This window comes from Passer montanus, unplaced genomic scaffold (assembly GCF_014805655.1).
Source record: "Passer montanus isolate IOZ18808 unplaced genomic scaffold, ASM1480565v1 scaffold53, whole genome shotgun sequence".
In the NCBI taxonomy this organism is placed as follows: domain Eukaryota; kingdom Metazoa; phylum Chordata; class Aves; order Passeriformes; family Passeridae; genus Passer; species Passer montanus.
In genome coordinates this window covers 8,341,728-8,366,410 of record NW_024370263.1, presented here as the reverse complement: position 1 = coordinate 8,366,410, position 24,683 = coordinate 8,341,728, and the positions used below count along the sequence as shown (strand labels likewise).

Here is a 24,683-nt window from a genome sequence, read left to right as displayed (position 1 = left end):
CAATTTCCTATGCTCTTGCAGTGTCAGGACTGCAGAAATTGCCTTATTCCACAAAACCTTCAGGGGTTTCTGGAAGAAATTGCTTTAAACTTTACCCTTATAATTTAACTTGCTGGCCAAATCTTTTGTTTGCTTTAGAGTTTTCTCTACATAGATTTTTCTGTACCTCTCTCAGCCTTCCATAAACCAGCTATTTGTCGGCCAGCTTTTTCCTGCTCTCAGTGTTCTGATCATTCAACATGATTGTCTCAGATTAAATACTTTGATTGAAACTGATACCTATTGAAGAGAGGTCTTGTACAGCATTGCCTTTCATTAAAATCAGGATTAATCAGAAATTTAAAGGTCAGATTAAGAAGAAGGAAAGCCAGAAAAAGAATTCTATTTACAGGACTGAAAATAACCAATTATTGTAAAGCACCAGTGACCCCTGTCTGGTCATTTTTCTGTGTGCAAGGCCAGCCCCCAGTGGGGGGAGGTGGAGAAGGGGCCTGGTGGGACCCTGTGCGCGTGGCCAGTTCCTGGATACTGCAATTCCACACAGGCTGAGGACAGGGCCACAGGTGCTGGGATGAACTCACACATATCAGGTCTAGCTCCCACCAGTGTCAGCCTGAAGCCACCAGCCTCATCCTGGGGGTTTGTCAGGAGCCGTTTCAGATTTGCCAAATGGCATCTCATGATTCATTATTTTTTAAAAATGTAGAATGTGAAATGAACCTCTCTTATTTCCTATTAAAAAAAAAAAACAGCTCCCTTTTTTCAATCAATCTGGATCATTCAGTCTACTTGAAAAGGCAAATTACAGCTTGATTTGAGGGTAATTATTCTGGTGGAGATCACTTGAACGACTGCACTGTATTCTCTGACAGGCAGTCTCTGTTATTTGAACACTGATGTTATTTAATTAAAGGATGAAAAATATTTCGGGTGATTCAGAACAAAAACTCATTGCCATGAATAAAAAAACACAAGTGCAGAGTTTATATTTTGAAAAATAAATTCTCTCCTCCCAGAAATGTTACAGCTAAGGAAAAGTAATACAGAACTCATTAGCAAGAGCTCATTATGAAGACTGTGAATGATGCTCTGGGTTATTATAATCAGATCAGTATAATAATCTATTTAATCCAGCTCCATGACAGTTCTGTACAGATTATTTTGAATACTTCAGCTGCCTATGCTAAACCCACTGAAAAATTCTTCCAATTACACTGACTAGTGTTAACTTAAAAAGAAAATGTTTAGTGTGTTAAAAATAACCCTTTCAGCATTTAGGAAAAAAAATCCCTTTATTTATATTTATATTCTCATTCTTCACATTTGGAGTCATGTCTCAAGATCAGCTAAAGAAGGCCTTATTGTGGTGCCAGTGATATAAATCCTTGGGGTTTATGCCAATACTTTTATTTGTCATAATTTATTGGAACTGACATTTTTTTGGACGCTGCTCACACAATGACTTATGAGTTTAATTTGGTTTCATTTGTTTTGCTGTTTAAAATCAATTAAGAGCAGGGCGTGGGGGATTTATTGTCCCTCTCGGTCCGTATTGACCAATGTTGTGCAATGTGAATTCAGCATTTCAGCTGCTATTCAGTTGTGCCACCTTGCCTTAGCCAGTGTCCTGATGTGGCCTGAGGGATGAACAGTGCACAGATAAACAAAGAAGCAGATGTTGCAGTGCCCCTTGGGAAGTCAGGACATTCATACACCTGCGAGACTCGATAGGAGCTGCAGTGCTTGTGGCTCATCTCCCACGCCATAGTCCAGGCTTCGTGCTCCCTCTCATTTTCCCAGCTTTGTGTTTAAGTGTTCACCTCCCCTGTCCTTCTCAAACCAATTAAAAAACCTTACAGATTTTGTTGCCATCCCACATTCAACCAAGAGCCCCTGGGGCCTGAACATCCTGGAAACACCCTGCAACGTCTGAACAACTGGAAACCTGAAATTCTTTGTACCTTGAGATGATCTCTCGTTACAATTCAAACCACTGGAAAACAAAGAACAATATGGAATGGGTAATTATTTAAAATTCCTTAATTACCAAGGGGCCTTTTTCCCCCAGATGTTTCAGCCCAGTCTGACTGCATTTCCTCCACACCATGGAAGAATCTGACTCTGGCCACCACGGGTGGTCTGAGAAACTTGTAAAAAAGGCAGGATTATGTCACAGTGAAAAGTGCTTTGTTCTACAGGCTCACCCCGAGCAACCTCCTTGCAGAACAAGTTGGAAATATCTAATTGTCATGCAACCCCTCCCCTGCTGAAGTCCATGTAAACTCATGGCAACAGGAGACAGAAAAAACCTTCACCAGCCTTCCTCAGGCCATGATAAATGTGGAATCTTCAGGCTTCTGTGCCTCTATGACCTTCCTGCAAGAAACCTGGAGTTTTCCCCAATATCTTTGACTCTGTTATACCAGAAAACAAGGATTCCAACAGAAACTCTCTGTTGACAAAGCAAGCAGAAAGCCAAGCAGGTACTGAAGCTCAGCTGTGCCTGTGCATTTTCCTGGGGTGACTTTCACTCCCTGACCCATCCAGGGTGGCACAGCTCAGCAGGTGTGACAGCTAGCGGGGTTTGGGTCGTTTAACACACATTTCCAGGGATGACAGAAATCATCTCCACGGCCTGTGCTCCCCAGCAGTGCTCCTGGCCTGGCAGCTGCAGGCACAGCCCTGCTGGAAGGCACTGCCTCACTGCTCACATCTCCTGCAGGTCTGTGCAGGGCAGGACAGAATGAACCCTGGAAAACACTGACACACATTATACCAGAGGAATGCAGGGCAAGGATTAAATTATAAACCAGTGACTTTAAATGGAATAGCACAGCAGGTTGTGATGGCAGCTTGATGTGGCCATTCAGGATCTGACTTTCAAGGTATGGCAGAGGAACAGGAGGCAGCTGTGGGAAAGGGGCAGGGGATTCTTGCCTTGCCTGAAGCCTGTAACCCTATCCCAGGTGGGGACTGCATTCCTCCTCCTTCCAGCTCTGCAAACTGCTTCTCCTGACGTGGAGCCTGGCAAATCTGGTCACCTCCACGCAGGGCTGGCAAGGAACCAGTGTCCCAGTCCTGTGTGACATCTGAAAATGATCACTGGACTGCCTGCGCTGCAGGAATGCTTCCCCACAGGAATAAGGAATTTTATGAGTGTTATAAAAAGTTACTGGCACTACAACGTATTATCACTGTGGTATAAATTACTGACGTGCTGTCAGCTAGGGGCCAGCCAGGACAGCAGCCAGAACCATCTCCCTGCTCTGGCACAGCCTGTGGGCTCCCCTGGCAGCCTTCAGCCTCCCCAGCAGGGACAGACCCGAGGGCAGAGCGGGGCAGAGCAGGGGCTGCAGCCTCACATCCTGATCACAGCACAGCTGCAGACAGGCCTTCGATCACATCTGTCCCTCTGCCAATAAGATTTGCAGTGTAACACCAATTTTCATCAATAGAGAACAGAGCTGCACTTCTGCCATACTCTCAAATTAAATAGAGTATACTAGAATACACTTCTCTATATTTAGTGCCCAAAATATAAGCTGCTTGCACTCTCATCAGACCATATGTTTAAGCTGCACAATTTTTTTCCAAGTGCTCTGAAATTTACCCTTATTTTTAGCTTACGTTTTCTTGGAGTTGGCAGACGTTCTGTCACGGGAGATATTGTGTACAAAATGTGAAATATTGCTCTCTGTACTGTCCTTCAGAGCCCTCAGCTGAGCGTGGCTGAGCCACCTCCCAGCAGCTGAGCCAGCCCAGCAGCAGCAGCAGCACAGGGAGGGGACACTGGCACAGGGAGGGGACACTGGCACAGAAGGGACACTGGCACAGGGAGGGCACACTGACACAGAGGGGACACTGGCACAGAGGGGACACTGGCACAGGGAGGGGACACTGGCACAGAGATGATCCCTCCCTGCCCCACCCAGGGCCAAGGGCAGTGTTCCCTCTCCCTGCTGGCTCAGCCTGGCTCCTGCTGCTCCTTGACACTGGCCAAAAGCAGCAGCCCAGCCCTGATCCCTGCTCAGGAGCTGTGTGACTGCAGGGACACAGCTCTGGGGCTGCAGCCTGCTCGCAATTACAGCTGGGTGACACATCTTCATCTCCTGCCCAGAGACCCCACCCAGGGCTGTGGGACACTGTCCTGCACTGACAATCATCCCAGGGCTGTAGGACACTGTCCTGCACAGACAATCATCATCCCAGGGCTCTGGGAAATGTCCTGCACAGAGCAGTGCCTGGCAAATGAGAGAGGCTGCAGCTGAGGCTGAGCCCATTCATTTTGTGTGCAGGGCTTGTCATCATTTCCCATTAGTTTGGAAGCTCCAGCCTTGTCAGAGATCCATCAGTGCTTCCAGGACACATTTTTATTTTCAGGGCTCTATAGCTCTCGGCTGAAATGTCACATTTGTGGTATCATCAAAACATATAAAACCTAGTTCAGTCATGCAAGAAGGAATATGGGGAAAATAAAGGACTTTTATAGTATCATTCCCTTTTAACTTTTTCTCTATCTTTCTAAATGCATTCCTCAGGCTTAGAAAACTGCACACTATAGAAAATCCAAAATGGGGCAAGTTTTCCTCAGCAGCTAATCCAAGCTTCTGTCATTACAAATATAAATCTCCATATCTCATCTGTGCAGTCTTTACACCAGGCAGGAACAGCCTCTGGTTCCCCAGTGCCTCCCAAGTGCTCCCCCAGCAATGCCCAGCAGGGAGCTGGGTGGCAGAGCTGGTCTGAGCCCAGCAGGGCACACAGGGAGGGCTCAGCTGCAAACCCAGAGCTGCCTGGCTCCAGGTTCCCTTGTCAGCCTGGACAAGCAGGAGAAATTCAGCCAAAGCCCTTTAACAAATGCTGGGGTGTGCGAGGGGCTCCTGGAGGAGCTGCTGTGCCCCCGTGGCTGCTCAGGGGAGGCTCCAGTGTGAAACTGCACCTGGCACAGCCTGGCAGGGGCTCCAGCTGCAGCCAGGGGCAGCTGGCTACCCAGAGGGGCAGCTGGCTACCCAGAGGGGTAACTGGCTACCCCAGAGGGGTAACTGGCTACCCAGAGGGGCAGCAGGCTAGCCAGAGGGGCAACAGGCTACCCCAAGGGGCAACTGGCTAGTCAAAGGGGTAACTGGATAGCCAAAGGGGTAACTGGCTAGCCCAGTGGGTAACTGGCTAGTCAAAGGGGTAACTGGATAGCCAAAGGGGTAACTGGCTAGCCAAAGGGGTAACTGGATACCCCAGTGAGTAACTGGCTACCCAGAGGGGCAACTGTCTAGTCAGAGGGATAACTGGATACCCAAACAGGTAACTGGCTACCCCAGGGGGTCACTGGCTACCCAAAAACCCCGAGCTGTCCCTGCACAGCTCCTGAGCTGCCCCGGGAGCCCCTGGAGCTGCAGTGAGTGAAGCTCCAGGTCCCTCTCCCTGGGCTGCTCCTCCTCTGCCCTGAGCCTCCCAGGGCCCAGGAAGAATTCTGCCTGCTCCTCACCGAGAGCAAGGGGCAGCAAATCCACCTCCAGCACTTAATGCTAAATATATGGTTAATAATGGTCAATATTCCCCAGGTCAGAATACAAATATATAAATAGATGGTTAATAATGGTCAATATTCCCCAGGTCAGGAGCCAATCAGCTCCTGGCCAGCACTGATGCAGAGCTAGAATGAAATTCCTCAATGAATCAGAAGAAAATACAAGACGACACAGAAGCTCAGATATCCAGTAATAAGATTATGTTCTACAAGACTTGCAGCCCAGCAAATATCAGGAAAAACGTGTGCAGCAGGAAAGGGTAAGTGAAAAGCATCTCTGAGAAGTGCTGGAACAGAGTCCTTGTGTTGATTAATTGCCTTTAAGCACTTGATCACTGTATGTGATCCAGTAAATCTCCAAGTGTTTCAACATATCTTTAGTGAAGACAGAGTCAGGCAATTATGTATAAAACATCCAAAAAATAGTAGATACCTAGGAAAAAAGGTCACAGCTTCCTTTTTGGAGTGTGCCTTCCAGGAACAGTCTTCTGTAACCACTTAAAATTTGCTGCTCTGCTAAATATTCTTGCCAGTACATTTGTTTTCTGCTGGCTAGTTGATAGTTGCAGGAAGCAAACTCAAAATCTTTTTTTTTTTTTATTTTTTTCTGAAGTGGAAGAATATTTATGGACTTGGGTTTTTTTAGACAATATATAGTGAGTTCTAACTTTCCTCAAGAGAAAGCCAGAAAACGAGCTCAAATATGTAAATCTACTTCTGGGATATACAAAATACGCAAATACAGAGAAGTGAGAAACTAATCAACAGCCTGCAGACTATGAAGAATCAAAATATAGAAATATACTACATACTGAAGTTATGCTTTTGTTCCCTTGGGTACAGAATTTACCACAATAAAGCACTAAGTCTCTGCAAATTCTTTATAAATTTTTCATGGGAAATTCTTCTATCATTCCTCAGGTTTTATGTTCACAGGACATATTTGGGTCTGATGTCTGTGTGTTTCACTGTGAAATACATGATTTAAAGTGACATCACGTACTTCAAGGTGGTTAAATAAGTGTAAGGTTACTTGTTCCCTAAAACAAGTGATCAGTTTTAATAGCACAGTTTGGAGGAGCTTGTTCCCTCCACGCTGCCTTCAGAGGATTTTGTGGGATTTGATCCTGAACTATTTGCACACAACATCCCACTCTATCCCCAGCTGCCTCTCCCAGGCTGCTTTTGATCCCTGTGCATCTCAGCCCTGAAGAGAAATTACAACAGGAACTAAGGCAGGAAAGTCCCAGGCTGCTTTTGATCCCTGTGCTTTTCAGCCCTAAAGAGGAGCCACAACAGGAACTAAAGCAGGGGACCCCCTGTTTGGAGGTGGGAAATGCCAGCAGTGGAGGGGCAGGACTGTCCCTGTCACACACAGCCCTGGGGCTGTGCTGGCTCCTGCCCAGGGCCAGCACCCCTGAGCCTGGCTCAGCAAAGCCTGCCCAGGGTGCAGAGCGAGCCCAGCCTTACCAAGCCAGGTTTTAGGAAGGTATTTAGCAAAGCCCTGCCCAGGGTGCAGGGTGAGCCCAGCCTTACCAAGCCAGGCTCTGGGAGGCCAAGCTGCCAGCACTTTGCAGGGGCTCAGTCCCCAGAGCATCTGAACTCTGGTTTTTGTCGCCCTGGCAGCTGCTCCCAGAGCAAAGCCCTGCCAGGCTGAAGCAGAGGCAGGGCTGGTGCTGGATTTTCTTGAGCTACACTGGATTATTCCCTGGATGTTTCCTCCTCCTCCCACGCCTCCTCTGCCCCAGTAACACTCTGTCTAACTGCTGGCGGATTTTCAATGTAAACATTCCTGCTCCTCAGAGAATTTACATCGAGCCCAGCGCCCTGCCAAGGAGAAACACGTGGAGCTGTCACAGCTCCTTGGTGACAGCTCAGGAGGACTCAGCTCTGCAGCAGCACCAAGAAAGGGAACATTTCAGCCTCCTCCCTGTGCTCTAGCACTCATCCAACAGCTTCACTCCGACAGCCAGAGCTCCGGAGCTTTGGTGTGCCTCTCTGCAGTAATGCCCTCACCTCGGTGCACGTTCACTGCCCGCCTCTCCAGGCGTGCAGCAGTCCCATTTTGGGAAGTTTTGGGCATTTTGGAAGCGTGGTGGCTGTGCAATAACCTGGGAAGGTCCTGTCAGTCCAAAGTGGCACCATTTCATTCACCCCTGGGAGCTCTGCTGGCTGACTGCACACGAGAACCTGGCCCATAAAGCTTGAGCCCATTTCTACAATGATGCTTTCAGCCTGAGCAAGAACAAACAAAAGCATTTGACTGGAAAATAGATCATGTCAATACAAAGGGTTTCACGTATCAAAATCAATGGAAATCAGGACTTCAACACTGAATAAATCTAGGGGAAAAGTTTTGTGTGACTCACGAAACAGCCATTACATAGAAGGTGAAACTGAGAAATCAGAGGTTAGAAGAAAAATTCAATACTGTTCTAGCTTTTTAATTACTTGGAGCGCAAATTAATAGCATTACATTGCAAAGCTGACTTTCTTGATAAAGAAAAATCAATCCAGTTCTGAGGGCCTTTAAGTAATACTCCTAAAAAATTTCCATATGTCTGCCATATGCAAAAATCAAGAAAACTTATTTTTAGGTCAAGGTGGAAAAACTACAAAGAAACAAACAAAAAAGCTTTCTCCCAAATCTGAAATTCCAAAGCTTTTTGAGGGTAGAATTGGCATCCCGAATGACAAATGGGAATCAGTGAGATTTCACCAGTGTAGCTGAATAATTACAAAATCACTCAGGAAAACTGAATTCCCTGGTGTGTCTGGTGCTTTCTCCAAACTTCTTCTTTTGCTGGCTATTCAGGCTGTATTTGATGTCAATTATCATAGCAGACAGAAACAAGCAATGAGGAATACAGACAGTACTGGCTCCTGGAGTTCTTGCTATTGAAATTATTTAAAACATCCTCAGGCAAATAAGAACTCTGCTGTAGAAAAAGCTGACAGGGAGCAGGATAACTCACCCACAGCTTGCTGTGAACCCATCTAAAGTGCCACAGGATATTTTTTTCCTTGCAGGTTTATTAATTAGCTATCTCCTTGAGCAATCAGTTCATGCATTCATGCAAGGGAGAGGTGGCTGCAGTGCCCTGTGGGCATGGCAGAGCTCAGCCTGGGGCTGTGTGTGCCAGCCCCGTGGGCATGGGGCAGCTCTGGGCTGTGTGTGCCAGCCCCTGACTCCCCCCTTGGCACCCACCCATGGCCAGCTCTGCTGCTCTGCACAGCCTCTGCCTCCCTCCCCTGAGCAGCTCCAGCAAAACTCCAAACCTCAGCTGGCAGCAAAGCAGCACTGGCAGCAGTGCGGCGCTGGCAGCAGTGCAGCGCTGTCACCAATGCAGCACTGGCAGCAGTGCAGAGCTGGCAGCAGTGTAGAGCTGTCACCAATGCAGCGCTGGCAGCAGTGCAGCGCTGTCACCAATGCAGCACTGGCAGCGGTGCAGAGCTGGCAGCAGTGCAGAGCTGGCAGCAGTGTAGAGCTGTCACCAATGCAGCGCTGGCAGCAGTGCAGCGCTGTCACCAATGCAGCACTGGCAGCGGTGCAGAGCTGGCAGCAGTGCAGAGCTGGCAGCAGTGTAGAGCTGTCACCAATGCAGCGCTGGCAGCAGTGCAGCGCTGTCACCAATGCAGCACTGGCAGCGGTGCAGAGCTGGCAGCAGTGCAGAGCTGGCAGCAGTGTAGAGCTGTCACCAATGCAGCGCTGGCAGCAGTGCAGCGCTGGCTCAGCTCCTCCCTGTCCTGCAGGACCGTGCTCTGAGCCAGCCCGCGCTGCCTCTGCAGCAGGGAAGGATGCACTCCTGTTTTTCTTTCAGAAAGGGGTAACCCCTCCTCAGAAGCTGCCATCTGCTAGAACAGCAGCCCAGCCCTCGCTGGCCGTCACTGTCACACCCAGCAGCCCCAGCGCAGCCCCAGCTCCTGGGGACAAACCCCAAGGTGCCCTCTCCTCCTCTGCTGCCTCTGAACCGTGAGTGCTCTGCCCTCTCTGAGCCACTGCAGTTCCTGTGCTCCTCATAGCAAGGATTTAACTTGTCTAACAAAGCACCTGAAAATCATGAGCTTGATTAGTATTTTTTCTCTTTGCCTAATTGTGGTACATTCTGCAAGAGTCACAGTTTCAATTGTATTTTAGTCATGTTTTCTCTGTCAAAGTCCATCCACTGAAAAATTATACCTTTGTTCTGCAGATGTGGGCAAGATTCATTGTTTTTTCATCAATCAATATACAAATTAGCCAACACTTAACTGGCCATAAAAATTAATTGGCTCCACATTGATTTGCCTCTCTCAGGGCAGCACTAATATTTGTGTATGAACGGGAATTGCTTCTTCCCTTATTTTATTTTCTTATCAGTAATGATGTTAAACAAACCTTGGGGTGTGGCCTGACCAGGAAAAAGAGAGAGGAAAGGATGAGCTTTGGTGAGTTTTCGGGCAAAACTCCCATTGCCTCATTTTAAGCTCAGTGAGAAGGAACAAGTGAGGAGCGGTGTTGTGAAGCAGGCTGAGTTTGTGCAGAAGGTCTGTGGAGCCTGCACGGCTGCAGCCAGGAATGCTGAGGTGCTCCTGCAGCTCCTGCAAGACAGCCAGGAACAGGAGAGGGACTGGGAGAGCCAGGAACAGAGCAGGACAGGGACTGGGAGCAGGAGAGGGACTGGGAGAGCAGGGGAGGGACTAGGAGCAGCAGCTGCTGAAGGAAGGAGCTGATGATCATGGAGAGGAGAAGATGATAAAGGAAGGAAGGAGCTGGTAATCCAGAGGAGAAACTGATGAAGGAAGGAGCTGATAATAATGGAGAGGAAAATATGTTGAAGGAAGGAGATATAACCGAGAGAAGCTGCTGAAGGAAGGAGATGATGGTAATGGAGAGAAGCTGACAGAAGAAAGGACTGATGATAATGGAGAGGAGGAGATGCTAAAGGAAGGGGCTGATGATAATGGAGAGGAGAGGCTGGCAGAGGAAGGGGCTGATGATCAAGAGGAGCTGCTGAAGCCTCAGTGGGGAAGGGCAGGGTCCCAGCAGGGTCCTGATGGGAAGCACTCACTGCCCAAAGAGGGAGAGCACAGGCAGCTCCTCACAAAAAGGAGAGGAGCAGCTGTTTAACGATTCAGTGCAGGAGCATGGCAGGAAGGATGAGCACCTCTCAGTTCCCCAAGCACTGTGTTTGTTGAAATGGACCACGCTGGGCAAAGGACTGAGTGGAACAATGCGAAATTAGTCCTGACTTGCAGTATCTCAGTAAAACATGCCTTTTTCCCAGAACCAAACAATTCTTTCAAGTGGCACTGCCCCAAACTATATTTGAGGGAAAAACAGCTGCATTAAGAATTCCCAATTTGCATCTAATCTTCATGAGAGGATTCTCACAGAGGGTGCAGCAGCCAGGAGCTCATAACTCTCCAAAACTGCAGCTGCACATGTTCCTCTTCTGGAAAGAGCAACAAGAAAATAAAGCCCTGGAGAAATCTCAAAGTGGTAAAAATGAGTGTAAAAGGAGTTTTCTTCCAGGTGTGAGGCAATTTTCTCTGGAGTGCCAGTCAGGAGTGAGGACCCACAGAGCTCTGAGCAGCACCCAGGCTGTGACTGCTGCCCTCCTGTCCCCCCACCTGTCCCTGGCACTTCTGTGCCCTCTTTGTACTAAATGTGCCTGGATTTTCACCCTGCTGCTGCTCCTACCAGCTGAAAGTTGCCTGAAACACAAGAATTTACAGCTCACTTTGTCCCCAGGAGTGTCAAACTGTAACTTCAGCATGGGCACAAGTCAAGCTGTGCTGTGCAGCCATATGGGTTTTACAAAATACTGGTGCTGCTTGACACAATTTCCTCCTCTGCTGCCTCTTCTGACTTTTTCCAGAGCACAGGGTGCTGCATTTCAGCCCTGACATTCATCTCTTCTAAATTTCTACCCTGTGCTGTAATTTCTTGGATCACAGAAGTGAAATGTTAGTTCTTCTCTAGTTGTTCCTGCTATGAAAAACATCTTGCTGGAAACCGATTTTTTTTTTTCAGATAATCGTTTTACAAAATGTACTGTTGCCTCACTACAAAACATCTGGACAGGTCAAGACTGAGCTGTCTCCAGCCTCAAACCACCCTCAGTCTCCACATCCTCCCCCACGCCCTGGAGGTGTTTGGGATTTCTGTGAATTTCTGTGAATTTCTGTGAATTTCTGTGCTCTGTTCTGCTGGACACAGTAGTTCATCCGAGCTGGTGAAGAGCAGAGCACCTCCACTTTTTAAATCTGTCAAAAAAGTTCTGTCTGTCCCTGAAGTGTTCCTGAATATCAACTGACCATTGCAATGTACTGTATTAAATTGTATTAATAATTAATTAATAGATAATTAATTAATCAATAATTAATATAGTATTAAATTATCTCTTAGAGGGCTTAATTCAGGCAAAATTTTGCTGATGAAAAAGAGAAATTAAATATATTCAGTGTTCACAGAGACTGTGTTGCAATTACAGCCAATACCCTGGCAGAGCCCAGCCTGCTCTCCCTGGTCCATGAATTGACCCAAATTAACCCGAATTAACCTGAATTAACAGGTTTTTTATCAGCTCAGGTGCCTTCTCAGCCCCACAGCCCCAGCTCTGCCCCTCGCTGCTCCCTGCCAAGGGCAGCACTGACACATCACTGACAGACATTCCCTGTATCCTTCCCTGATTAATTAGACATTAGCCCCAGTTTGGAACACCTGGTGTTTTAAAACGAGAGGGAAATTTCCTGACCTCACCAGCTCCTCGGAGCTGTGTGAGAACTGCGGACATTTCAGAGAAAACCCTGCCTGAGGGGGATTTAACTCACCGCGAGCTAAGCTGTGGGATGATAAATGCTCTGTGAAGTTTTGTTTCACGAGGTGATATTCAGTTCACAGGCATTCTCTTTGTAACTATTTCCTAAAATAGACTTGGTTTATTCCAACTTCCTCTTGTTTTCTGTTGCTCAGTGATTGGCATTTTTCCTACACACATTAGAAGGAGAGGAATTAAGAAGTCAGACTGAAACTTTTAATAAAGAAAAACTATTTGTTTGGACTTGGTATTTTTTACTTTTTCTTATTACACTTTCCTCTGCTAAACTGAGAACATCATGTGGAACAAACAAACAGCTATAAGAATGAAATGGTATCCACTTCAAATGTTTCTGCCATTACTGCAGTGTTTTAATGGATAAAACAGGTTTCCAAGCCAGTTTTATGCTCTCAGTTTAAACACATCATTCAATCACAACCTTGGATAAATAACTTGACTGTTACTCTTTAAAGCACCTACTTTAACACAATGATCTTGCAGCCAGAATTTCTTTTACATTTTAAATTCTACCTTTATTCCATGAGGAGCCCTTCTCAGCCAAAGGAAACCCTCCAGAGTGAAGTGACATCAGGAGGGATCTGTGCTGCTGGCAGCTGAAAGCTTCCAGGCACACAGAGCCACCTCCCAGCCTGCTGAAGTAAATTCACTTGGATTTACTTCTCTAAACTTGCTGAAGTCATTTCCCTCAGTAAATTTACAGTTGTCTAGATTCATATTGTCCAGAATGGTCCCGTGGGATTCACAGCAGTGTACAGGAGAGCAGGTCCGGGCCAGTGCAGCCCACCAGGAATCACCTGTTCACCCATTCCTGATGTTAAACTCAACCATCAATTAACAGCCAGAGGTGGCAGAGGCAAGCAGTCCTCCTGGCAAATTCTGCGAGCATTGTGATGGCACTGCCCATCAGCCAAAGAGCTCTGTGAGGGACCCAGAATGAAAGCACAGAGGGGTGAGGAGGAGCCCGAGTGCCAGCCCCCATCTCTGCCACAGAGGAACCAGCCGTGGCCACCCCACCCTCGGGGGCCCTGCTGCCTTGCAAAGAAGGGTGCCTGACAAATGCAGCATTCCTGTGGCCCAGCAAGGAAAACCCACAGGTTTGTCTGAGAGCCTGCCAGGAAATCATCACCACTGCACCTCGGGGAGGAACCTGGGTAAATACAGCAAAGTGCTTTTTGGAAATGATCCGTGCAGATCTTCACAAGTGCCCACCTCTAAGAGGCCTCTGGGGACATTTGGGAGTTCTCAGTTTGGAAAACTGTCAGCAGAACAACACACTTCACTCCTGGGCCTCGGGGATCCTCCCTGCTTCTGCAGCTCAGCCAGCTTTACCAAGAGCCCAACAGAAAGAAGATAAACCGGCTTGAAAATAGCTTTGAAAGAAAAATATGATAAAATATTCAGAAGAACATCTAAGAGATGTATTCTAGGAACTGTTTAAGAATTTAAATCTCTCCTTGCCGCTCCCGTTCACGGCTGTAAGTGGGGCAGAGATGCTGCACTGCCTCCTCCAGCACCTCAGAGTCTGAACTCCTCTCCATTCCACTGACATCAAACCATCAAAGCCCCTCCGTTATCTCAGTGCGGACCAAGATCAAAAAGCAAACCCACAAGGGAATCCTTGTTATTGAGCACTGCAGTGGGAAAGCAGCACTCCACCCCAGAGCACACCCAGGGGCCTCCAGCTGCCCTGGGCACAGCACTCTTCAGCCTTTTGCAGGGATGGAAAGAGAAGCCATAATGGTGGGGAAAACAGAATGTGGTAGCCACAAATGGAACTGAATTGCTACTAAAGTGCCCACAAAAATCATGGGAGAAGTACAAAGAAAGGGTCCCAGGAGGGAAGCTGTGCCAGCCCAGAGCAGCAGCTCCACTCACTTACCAGGGTGTGGGTGAGCTGGATGGTGATGAGGGGAGAGCCCGACAGGTTGGGGGACAGCTGGGGCAGAGGCTCCACCTTGATAGAGATGAGATAACTGCTGGCTGAGATCATGGAGCCTTTGTGGGCAGCAGCTTCAGCAATCCTTGGAAAGAAGGACATATGTTAAGGAAGATAACCGGTTTTTAGTTCATACATAGCAGCAAAGGAACGCAGGACCTCCTTGTTCCCTTCAAGCCAAGGAGCTCCTCCAGGGCAGCCAGGTCTGGCCCCAAAGGGTCCTCCAGGACTGGAGGCCATGGACATGTAAAGGACAGGGAAAGCCCTGGACACCTGGGGGCTGACATCAAAGCTCCTCCTTCACTCTGCTCCTGCCTGCAAAGGTTTACAAGCCTTGCTGAAAGTGATGGAGGGAACTGGGGAGAATCCTATGGAGGGATCTAAACAACTCCCTGAAAGTGAGTAGGAAACTTGCAGGGGCTTTCAGGCTGGCTGACCAAACAGATAAATCAGTGCGTGGGACACAGACAAAATGCACAGAATAAGCATAGGAATGTATTTAGAAGTTATTTATAGCTTTACCTTAACAAATACATGATATCCAGTTAGATTTGTTAGAGGGAAAGACAGGTCACAATACACACAGCTGAACTGGACTAAATAGCTGATTAGTCCTGGCAATTAATTTATTCCAGTGGGAAGCGATTTTGCAGTACATAAGAACCCTTATTTTAAGGTAAAATTATGAGTTTGGCATTTTCACACATTTAGGAGTAACTGAGATCCATTTGGTTTCAGGGTATAATTTTTTACACTCTGAGTAACAAACTGCAGGATTAAATGCCTGCTGTCATCTGTCCCTTGAGCAGGTGGATGAATGGATTTTACCACGAGAAATCCGAGCCTGGGTGAATTAACCAGCAGCCTGGGCTCCCAAACATAGCCCATCTGGAAAGGGCCAGTTTGAAACAAATGAAAAACCACCTTGTTTACACCCACCACCTGTCTGCAGTGGTTTCTTATTTTTATTTCAGAAAAAGCCCCAAAAACCTCACGTGGGATGTTGAAATAACTGCACTCAGCTCCTTGGCAGGGCCACAGAACAGAACTCATTTAGCACAACCCCTCAGCTCTGACCTTAAAAACACATCAGGATCAGAGATTACTTCTGCTCCCAGAAACCAGCATGGCAACAGAACTTGTTCATCCAAAGGCAGAATTTGCTACTCTGATGCAACAAATTGAAGTTTAGATAAGGACCTGTGAAGTTAAACTCATTCTCCAACACTTTGGGGTTTGTCCTACACAGATTAAGAGCGTGGACGCTTTTTCCACACCTGCTTGTTTTACCTTTAGAGACCTTGGTGAATTCTGGAGTGTGACACTTCACCACAAGCAGGGCAGGGTGCTCCTGTGCCTGCACAGCCTCTCCTCACCCTGGCCCTGGGTGTCAGGCCCACGTTTACACAAACTGCCTGTGAGCAGCAGCAGAACGGGCTCGGGACATTGCTGTGCTTCATCTTCTCTGGGGAAAGCATCAAAAGTGCTCCCCTTAGAAACTGGTATTTATGGGGTCTGAAAATAGTTCTGTGCCTGTACAGCACAAAGCTCCAGGAGGTTTGGTTTTGGTTTTCCACCACAAAAAAAGAAAAAGGTTGGGTTTCAAATTACAGGTATTTAAGAAGCCCAGTGGTAGAAGGAACACAAAAGAAACTCTCTAAAACAAACTACTCTGAGAAAAAAAATTATTCTACTGAAAAGTAAGCAAAAAAGTTATAACAGTAGAGCACAGAAAAGAAAAGCAAGCAGAAGAGAAGTGCATACTTATTTTTAAAACATCCTTGAGTACCTGGGCTTTGGCTCCAGAGGAAGAATTGCTAAGGCAGCATTCCCTGAATTATTACCTTTCTGGATGCTGGTTTGGGCAGACCTGCATCCACAGTTTTAAGGACCTGATCTTGTAGTGCTTAACATACTGCAAACATTTCAAGCAGTTTGAATTAATTGTAGAAATCTAGGAAACATTTCTTCTCCCAAGACTTTGTGGTTTTTTTAACACAGTGACAGGGCAGACCCTTCATTCTCCAGATGAGTGCTGAAATCAAAGCCAGCTCAGGGGAACAGGAATGGATGCCCAGGTTGTCCTGTGCCACAGATTTCAGGGAATGCACTCAAAGATTACAGATCTGTTCCATTTGCTTGCCAGAGCCCCAGACCTGGGACAGTGCTTTAGAACACAGAGCTTTGATATGCAGCATATTCAATAAACTCTGACCTGAGCCAGGATCATTTAAATTCTTTCTCCCTTTGAAAAATTGAGATTACGTCTCATTACCTTAATAAATTGCATTGATCCTCCTCTTTGGAAAACATAGGCTCTCATAAGTTATTGCCTCAATTTCTTCCTGTGAGTACAAAATATTGCAGAGTGGAGGCAGAGCTGCCTTGGAGCCACCTGTGTGAGCTGAGTGTCCTCCTGAGAGAGCAGGGCAGGGCGGCATGGCATGGCATGGCATGGCACAGCACAGCCTGAACGGGCTGGGCAATGCCACTGAGGAATGGCTGAGGGATCACTGGGGGTGAGCAGCCTGCACTGAGACCTGGGGCAGCCAGGCAGGGCTCTGCACCCCCATGGGCACCAGGGAGTGAGGGCAGGGAGAGGGGCAGCTCCTCGCAGTCCCTGGCACTCCCTGGCAATCCCTGGCAGCCCCTGGCACTCTCTGGCAATGCCTGGCTGTCCCTGGCAATCCCTGGGGCTGGGATGCTGCTCCTTTCCTGCTGGCAGCAACAAGTCCAGTGGGACAGACAGACAGACAGACAGACAGTGGGAGCTGATCCGCACAGCCCAAGTGGAATGAAAGCAGTCCTGCACTTGCTCAGAGGACCAGGTAAGAGTTTGCACGAGTGGCCTTGCAAACCCCCGGGAGCTGCACTGCAGAGGTTCTACAGCTCTGCATTCACTGTATCTTATCTGCTCACGATTTCACCGGTGTGGTACGTGAAGCAGAAGGTCTTTGAACAATTGCCTGGTCTCCTGTTATAAAATTACCTTATGGCTTTCTAGGAATAGGATTCAGATTTTGTCTAAAGAGGGATGTGATGTTTCCTTACTTGTTTCATTTAAGTGCAAGCTTTATCTTCATAAGTGCTAGGAGAAAAAACACAATTTCCTTTTATGAGACAGATTAAATTATGACATTGTGGTACCAGATCTGATGAGTGGAAGGAGAAGACAAAAAGACAAACATGTTGCTATGGAATCTATTTTATTGCCACCTAAAATAAAACATGCAGTGTAAACTTTAATCCCTGCCTGGTTAATGACCACACGCCCTCAGCACTACAGGGTTATGGCTTGTCATTTGTCACAGCTGATAAGGACAGGACACACCTGTGCCCAGGTGTAGCACACAGAATAAACAGGCTGCTACCTGCTGCAGGGCCCAGGCACTCACCTGGTGTGCAGGGGGTCGATGTTGCTGAAGAAGTGATGCATGCTGTGGTAAAGCAGGCCCACGATGGTGATGCAGGCTGTGGAGAGAACGGGGTCCTTGCTCAGAGCAGCAGGGCCAGCACAGAACCCTGCCAGGGCTGCAGCTCTGCTCACTGAGAGCCCTGAGCTGCACAGCCCTGCACACCTGGCTTTGGCAGGGCTCTGCGTGCTCTGCCCAGTGACAGGGTGTGAACTCTGCACAGCACAGGCACCTCAGCAGGAACAGGGATGCCTGTGCTGCACAGCTGCACTCCAAACTCAGCTGCTAATGCATCCACGGTCAATGACAACACCCCCAGCAGCAGGAGGGGTCAGGACACAGCAGAGCCCCCCTGGGAGCCCCCAGGGTCTCAGGGCACCCCCAGCACTGGCTGGCAGCTGGGGAAACTCCAGCCTGGCCACCAGTCCCAGGGCTGTGTGCTGCCCACGTTGCAGGTGACTTCCCCAGCACCTGAGGGAAGAGGCACACGTGTGTGTCCTCAGAAGGAGCCACACAGATGGCTTTTACTATCCCTTTTGTCAGGTTCCAAGTATTTATAGAGCCAGCTGCTTAAGGTGAAATAACAGATTTTTTAGGTTAGCTTTTCTGGACAGTGTAGAAGTGTGGCCTGAAGGCTGAAATTGCTCAGAAGTGAGCTTCAGCTGGAAAAGAGTAAAACATTGAATGCCCTGGATCATTTCAGGATACAAAGCATGACAATGTTCTGGAAAATCAAAGAGAATCTGTATGGTGAGGAACTGTAGAAGTGGGAAAGGAAAAATCTCCTCTCACATGCTATTTTTGGCATTACAAGTTGGTTTGCAATTATAGTTATTCAAACCTGGGAGGACTTGCAGTCTCCAGCCAGAGCCCCTGCCAGTGCAAAGAAACAAAGCTGTCGCCACAAATCAGGCAGACAGTTCAGTAATTATCAGAGAATTTCTCACTGCAGGTTATTTTCAGCTAACTTTGCACTTTGTGAAAGAGGGATCGACCATCCCTCTGCACAGGTGACTGCAGAAAAGCCTCTGGGTGAGTCAATTCTGTGGGCTGGAATTTAGGGCACCTAAGTCAGATTTTCAAAGGTTTGAGAATGGAAGCAGGTGCTTTTGTAAATGGGTTCCTTCAACCTCTGAGTAAAGCACAGATAATTAACTTGACATTGCATTTTTATAGTCTTGACTAAAGGTGCAGATTTTAGCCATGCTTCTTTCTGGGGTTTTTAAAATTTTTGCACAGGTATGGATTTCTGAGTCTGCCTTTTTGCCATGAGTGCAGTCTACATCTTCATTCTGTTCCTGTAGCTGCTATTGCTTAAACCTGTCATAAAATTAAACATTTTATAGTTTAATTTTAGACAAAAGACCAATTTTGCATGAAGGGATAGGTAATACCTGACCTGACATCCTAGAATTTCTTAAAAATAACCAGTTCAGATAATTAAAAAGAATAATTATGAAATTATGGCTTCTCTGATGTAAAAATATGTCAGAATTTAATGGCTTCAGTCTCTGTTGCTCAGCCCCATTATTCAATATTAATCCAATTAGTATGAAAACTCCACCACATTAATTGCTCGTTAGCCTGACAGGATCACTGCTGCTCCCTCAGACTCAGTGCAATCCACAGGGATCAAATCAGTTACCTGGAAAAATAAAGTGAACCAAAACCTGCTCTAAAGCAAAATCATTTTCAGATACCCTGTGCACACGAGTCCACTTCTCTCTTTAATCCTTTCCTTACCTCTTCCATGGAAAGCTTCACTGGGGATGGAAATATAGCTCTGCCCTCGGGATGGGAATCGATAGTGGGACACATTCAGGCTCTGAGGATGCATTTTGACCACAGCGTAATCTGTGTGATAACCCAGACAGGAACATCAGCAAATCACCTCTGACTGCTTAACCAGCCCGCCCTGAGAGCGACTGCAGCTACTGAAACACTCCTGTTTGACCCCCGACCTTTGCAGGCAGCGTGTGACTCCCCCAGCCCCAGACTGCCTTGTTGCTCTGCTCTGTGGCACAGCAGGTTTGTGCACTTTTACTGCTCCGTGGATCCCCGGGCAGGCTCAGAGCCCAGCCCCAGGGCAGCAGAGCAGACCTGCAGCACTCCTGCACTGCAGCACCACTCCTGCATCTGAGACCCCGTGTGGGAGAGGTGTGAAGGGTGCTGCAGGGACTGCTCAGGTTATTACCCCTCACAGGGGTCTCAGCCAGGCACAGAGGCAGCCAGGACAGATTAAACACCTCTGATGCCTGCAGCATCCACAGATGCAGATGAAGTTAAGGTGCTAAGATGCTGACCTGCAGCATAATAAAATTCTCCAAAAAGGTCAAAACTATTCCCATCATTTTCAGTCTCTTGGAAAACCCTTGCAAAGATTGAGGTTTTGAGGCGCCCAAACCTCAGGGGCTGTAAATGAGCTCTAGGCTCTTTAACTCAATTAGCATGGCAGTACTGAGCCCTTGACACACAACTCTAATTGTGAATTCCTGGCACCCAAACCTCAGGGGTTGCAAATGAGCTCTAGGCCCTTCATTACCATGGCATTACTGAGCCCTTGACACACAACTCTAATTGTGAATTCCTCCCCAGCTAACCCCAGGGAAGCCCAAGAACAGCCAGAGCCATCACCTGCCCCAATAAAACCAGTTTGGCCCTGGCAGAGGGGTGAGGAGCTCTGGGAAGGGGGAGCAGCTGTGCAGCCCCACCTGCCACGGCCGAGGAGCCCTCGAGGGTCAGCGGCAGCGAGCTCCCCTCCAGGTGGAGGGACAGGTGAGACAGCACCGTGTCGATGGTGTGGATCAGGCTGCTGAGCATGGCCAGGCCCTGCGGATGGACAGACAGATGGACACGGGGTGAGCGGGGACAGACAGACACAGACTGAGCACAGCCCAAGGACAGACAGACACACACAGGGCTGAGCAGGGACTGAGCACAGCCCAGGGACAGACAGAAGGACATGGGGTGAGCAGGGACAGACAGACACAGAGCCGAGCAGGGACTGAGCCAAGCCCAGGGACAGACAGACACGGGGTGAGTAGGGACGAGCACAGCAGAGGGACAGACAGACACAGGGACTGAGCACAGCCCAGGGACAGACAGACACAGGGGTCAGCAGGGACTGAGCACAGCCCAGGGACAGACAGAGAGACATGGGGTGAGCAGGAAGCCCAGGGGGCCCTGGAGCCCCTGCCCAGCCCGGGGGTCCCACCCTCCCTGCAGAAGGTGTCCCACAGAGCGAGGCCGTGCAGGGTGTAATTCCCAAGTGCTGCTTTAGCACAGCCCAGGGAGTGCTGCTCCACAGCCCCACAGCCAGCTGCACTCAGAGCCCTCAGAGAATGAGGCCAGGAACTGGGCAGAACGTCTTTGACAATATCTAAAGATTGGTATCAGGTCTTTCTTGGAACACCAGCTGAGACAGTTTGGCCTTTCTTTCATCTTTATTCAAATGCTCCTCGGTATAAAAGCAACTTTAACCCTCCTGGTTGAAACCTGATTCATAAAGTCTCAGAGTTAATGCATGTTTCAGTGAAAAGGAAACCTATTTTATCTGAAATCCATTTACACCAGAGATGATCAAGGATTTCACACTAAGAACTTAAATCAATTAGACATCTTTTTGTCTCAAAAGCATTTTAGGCTTCAATGAGACCTCCCTGTGCTTTAGGTTCTCCTTCTCTCAGTTTAAAAGCTCTTTCTTCTGAAATCTGTGTTTTCTTAAGATTCAAGAAAAAAACCCAGGAAACTTCTGGATTCACCCTGCAGGTATTTCATCAGTGCCAGATAATAAAATAAGTCACAGTGCCAAAAAGTCCCAGCAAGTGAAGTAACAGTGTCTGTCATCATCATGTGAATTTGTGCAACTGAGGAAATCACAAATCTAAGCCCATCTGTCTTACCTCTGGTCCATCAATCCAGTCAGACAGTAACAGGAAGTCTTCAATAGCTTTTAAAAATGCCTGGAAGACAAATAAAACTCAATTATTTATTAATCAGCTACGTCTCCTGGCAAGGACCCAGGGCAGACCTCTGCCAGGATTTTTCTCAGGTTCATGTTAAGATGACAAGCCCTTCCACTGCAGTCACAGATCCACCTCTACCTGCTCAGCACATTCAGTGTGGTGAATTCCCAAAGTAACAGTTATTGTACTGGCAGTCCAGGTGAGCTAACGCCGGGGCTGAGGCTGAATGAACTCATTCTCCTGTTTTACCTAAACTCACATGGCATCTGTAGAATCACAGAGGCTTGGAAGGGACCTTGGAAACCATCTCGATCCAGCCCCTGTGCGTGGCAGGGACGCTCCCAGAGCCCCAGGCTGCCCCACGCCCCGTCCAGCCTGGCTGGGCACTGCAGGCTCTGCCCAAACACGGCCAGGGCTGGGCAGTCCTGCTGACATGGAAGGGAAAAGGGAACACAGAAAACTGCACTCCAAACCAAAAGAAAAACCCCACATTTCCAGCTTAAACTCATCCATTAAAAAGCCTTCAGAGAATGAATATAGTAAAGTTGCACGGTGAAATGTGGGAGACACCACATAACAAACCCAAGTCAGATTTGTCAGAAGCGATTCATTATAACGTGTGTCAGTAATCAGAAAGTTTATTGCACATCACTTAAATCAAATTTCCTGGTGCTGTGAGGCGTAGGACAATCAGGCAGCGATAACTCCGCAGAAAATCACATGCCTGCTCAGCGCCTGTCTCTCAGAGAATTAGCTGCAGACAATACAAAGCCTCCCCATCAATCAGGCAAATGACAGGGTCGGTGTGCATGATCGGGACTCTCTTGTATTTACGTCCCAAAATAGCTCTGCTAAAGATAATCATGTCCCACATTTCTGTCTGCAAATCGCTGTCATGGCACACAAAGCAGCATCAGACTGCAGGAACGAGCACCCAGACAGCAACTGCATGATGTGGGAAACAGGTATGGGTCTGGCAGGAGCTGCTGCATCTGACACGCAGAGCCCATAGAAATATTTCAGGAAAACAAAGGAAACAACGTATTAAAGCTTTTTAGAAGGGCTTTTGCTACATACTAAACTGTGATCCGTGAAATCCAAGCTTTAGAGTTTGCAAATGCTAAGCTTTTAATACAGTCTCTCAGTTGCTGTCCCTGTGGTTTTCAGAAGGTTTATTTGTATTTTTTGTCTGAGTAAAGCGCCCTTGTCACTGTGGAATTACCCTCAGGCTTAGGGGAACAATCAGCAGCGAGGCCAGAGCTGATTACTGCAATAATGGCTTCAGCCTGCTGAAATCAGGGAATTAGAGGCCCATCACATCCCAGCACCCCATGTTATAAACTTGATGTTGGTGGGACACGGTCAGACTGCAGAAAATACCTGTTTGCCTTTTCCCCTCTGTGGATTGGCTTGAATAAAAGAAATTCCTTGAACCCATTTCAGAGGAGACAGTGGCTCCACCATTTCCCTGGGCAGGCTGTCCCAGTGCCTGACTGCCCCTTCAGGAAAGGATTTTTCCCTGAGATCCAACTGAAGTCTCCCCGGCACCACCTGAGGCTATTTCTTGTCCTTGTTTGTGAGAAGAGCCCCAGCCCCTCAGTGCCTTCCTTGGCCAGGATGGCTCCAAAGGCACAAGGTAATATCTCCAGGGACTGGTGAGACATTTCAGCTCTGCTCTGCTCAGCTGCTCCCTAAAGCACCACTGCTTCATTCACAGGTGGTGCCTGCGGCGAGCAAAGGCTGCCCAAGCTGCACTGGGCACCCAGGCCCACCGGGGAGCCCCACTCACCTGGGCCAGGCTCAGGGCAGTGTGCTCAGGCAGGGCTTTGGGGGGCAGGCTGGAGGACACGTTCTGCAGGCGCCCCAGCAGGGAGCTGGGCGAGGAGGAGCTGCCCCTGTCCTGGCTCAGCGCTGCGAGGATGGGCTGGTACGCGTCGGTGGGGAGCTGCAAAGGGACAGAAATCAGCACAGGGTATTCCAGATTGTCTGTACTGCCCTTAGCAGGGACAGAAATCAGCACAGGATAACCTAGATTGTCTACACTGTCCTCAGCAGGGACAGAAATCAGCACAAGGTATCCCAAATTATCCACACTGCCCTTAGCAGGGACAGAAATCAGCACAGGATAACCCAAATTATCTATACTGCCCTTAGCAGGGACAGAAATCAGCACAGAGTATCCCAAATTATCCACACTGCCCTTAGCAAGGACAGAAATCAGCACAGAGTATCCCAGATTGTCTGTACTGCCCTTAGCAGGGACAGAAATCAGCACAGGGCATCCCAGATTATCCATACTGCCCTTAGCAGGGACACAACCCAGCACAGAATAAACCAGATTATCTGTATGAGCCGAAGGAAAAGGAACATTATCAATATGGTTTTTAGCCCCCTATATTTTCAAAGTTAATAGTAATACTTCAGAAGTTGCTACTTTCGTTCATTTTTTAATGTAGTAAGTATTTTATTTAACAGGGAATTTCCTTTGTGTTCCATCTTCCCATAGTGGCTAAAACTCCTGCCTGTGCGTGTCCAAAGGCACTTATAATTGAGGTATGAAGATGAGTGCCATAAAGGAAAATCAAGCAGGGAGCAGGGTCTGTAACTGGGATTTAGGAACTTTGTGGAAAGGAGTCCTGAGCACTGTCCTACCACGGGGGCTGTCGTGGTTGTCATCAGAGACCAGGGAAGTGTTGAGGAGAGCAGGACTTGCACACCTGGGGAAATACAAACACAAATGAGGGTGTTAACAAATCTGGATTTTTATATCAGATACATAATTTCATATATATATTCCCACCTCAGGCTGAATCAGTTCCAACTGAAAGCAACAGATTTGCTGGTCTGTGGATTTTATTTATTTCCAGTGCTGTAGCCACACAGCCTTGTTTTAAAAAAATTAATTTTCTGATTCTCTCATCAGTTTTATTCCATCATCTTACTACAGATGAGCATTGCAGTAGTTTAAGTATTACACACTTAAATATTTGTTTGCAAACAGGAAATTTCAAGTGTTTTATC

General features: G+C 47.8%; 1 protein-coding gene across 5 annotated transcripts in view; it reads right to left on the bottom strand.

Moving 5' to 3' along the window:
* ADGRD1 (adhesion G protein-coupled receptor D1) overlaps positions 1 to 24,683 on the bottom strand; it is a 106,115-nt gene that overhangs the window by 66,246 nt on the left and 15,186 nt on the right. For all 5 annotated transcript variants that reach the window (XM_039724829.1, XM_039724827.1, XM_039724826.1 and 2 more), the window contains 7 exons: positions 24,315 to 24,379; positions 23,452 to 23,607; positions 21,600 to 21,659; positions 20,409 to 20,526; positions 19,441 to 19,551; positions 17,680 to 17,755; positions 14,228 to 14,369 (listed from right to left, as the gene is read on the bottom strand). In XM_039724829.1, the coding sequence (XP_039580763.1) occupies positions 14,228 to 14,369; positions 17,680 to 17,755; positions 19,441 to 19,551; positions 20,409 to 20,526; positions 21,600 to 21,659; positions 23,452 to 23,607; positions 24,315 to 24,379 (728 nt within the window). The remainder of the gene's footprint in view (positions 1 to 14,227; positions 14,370 to 17,679; positions 17,756 to 19,440; positions 19,552 to 20,408; positions 20,527 to 21,599; positions 21,660 to 23,451; positions 23,608 to 24,314; positions 24,380 to 24,683) is intronic.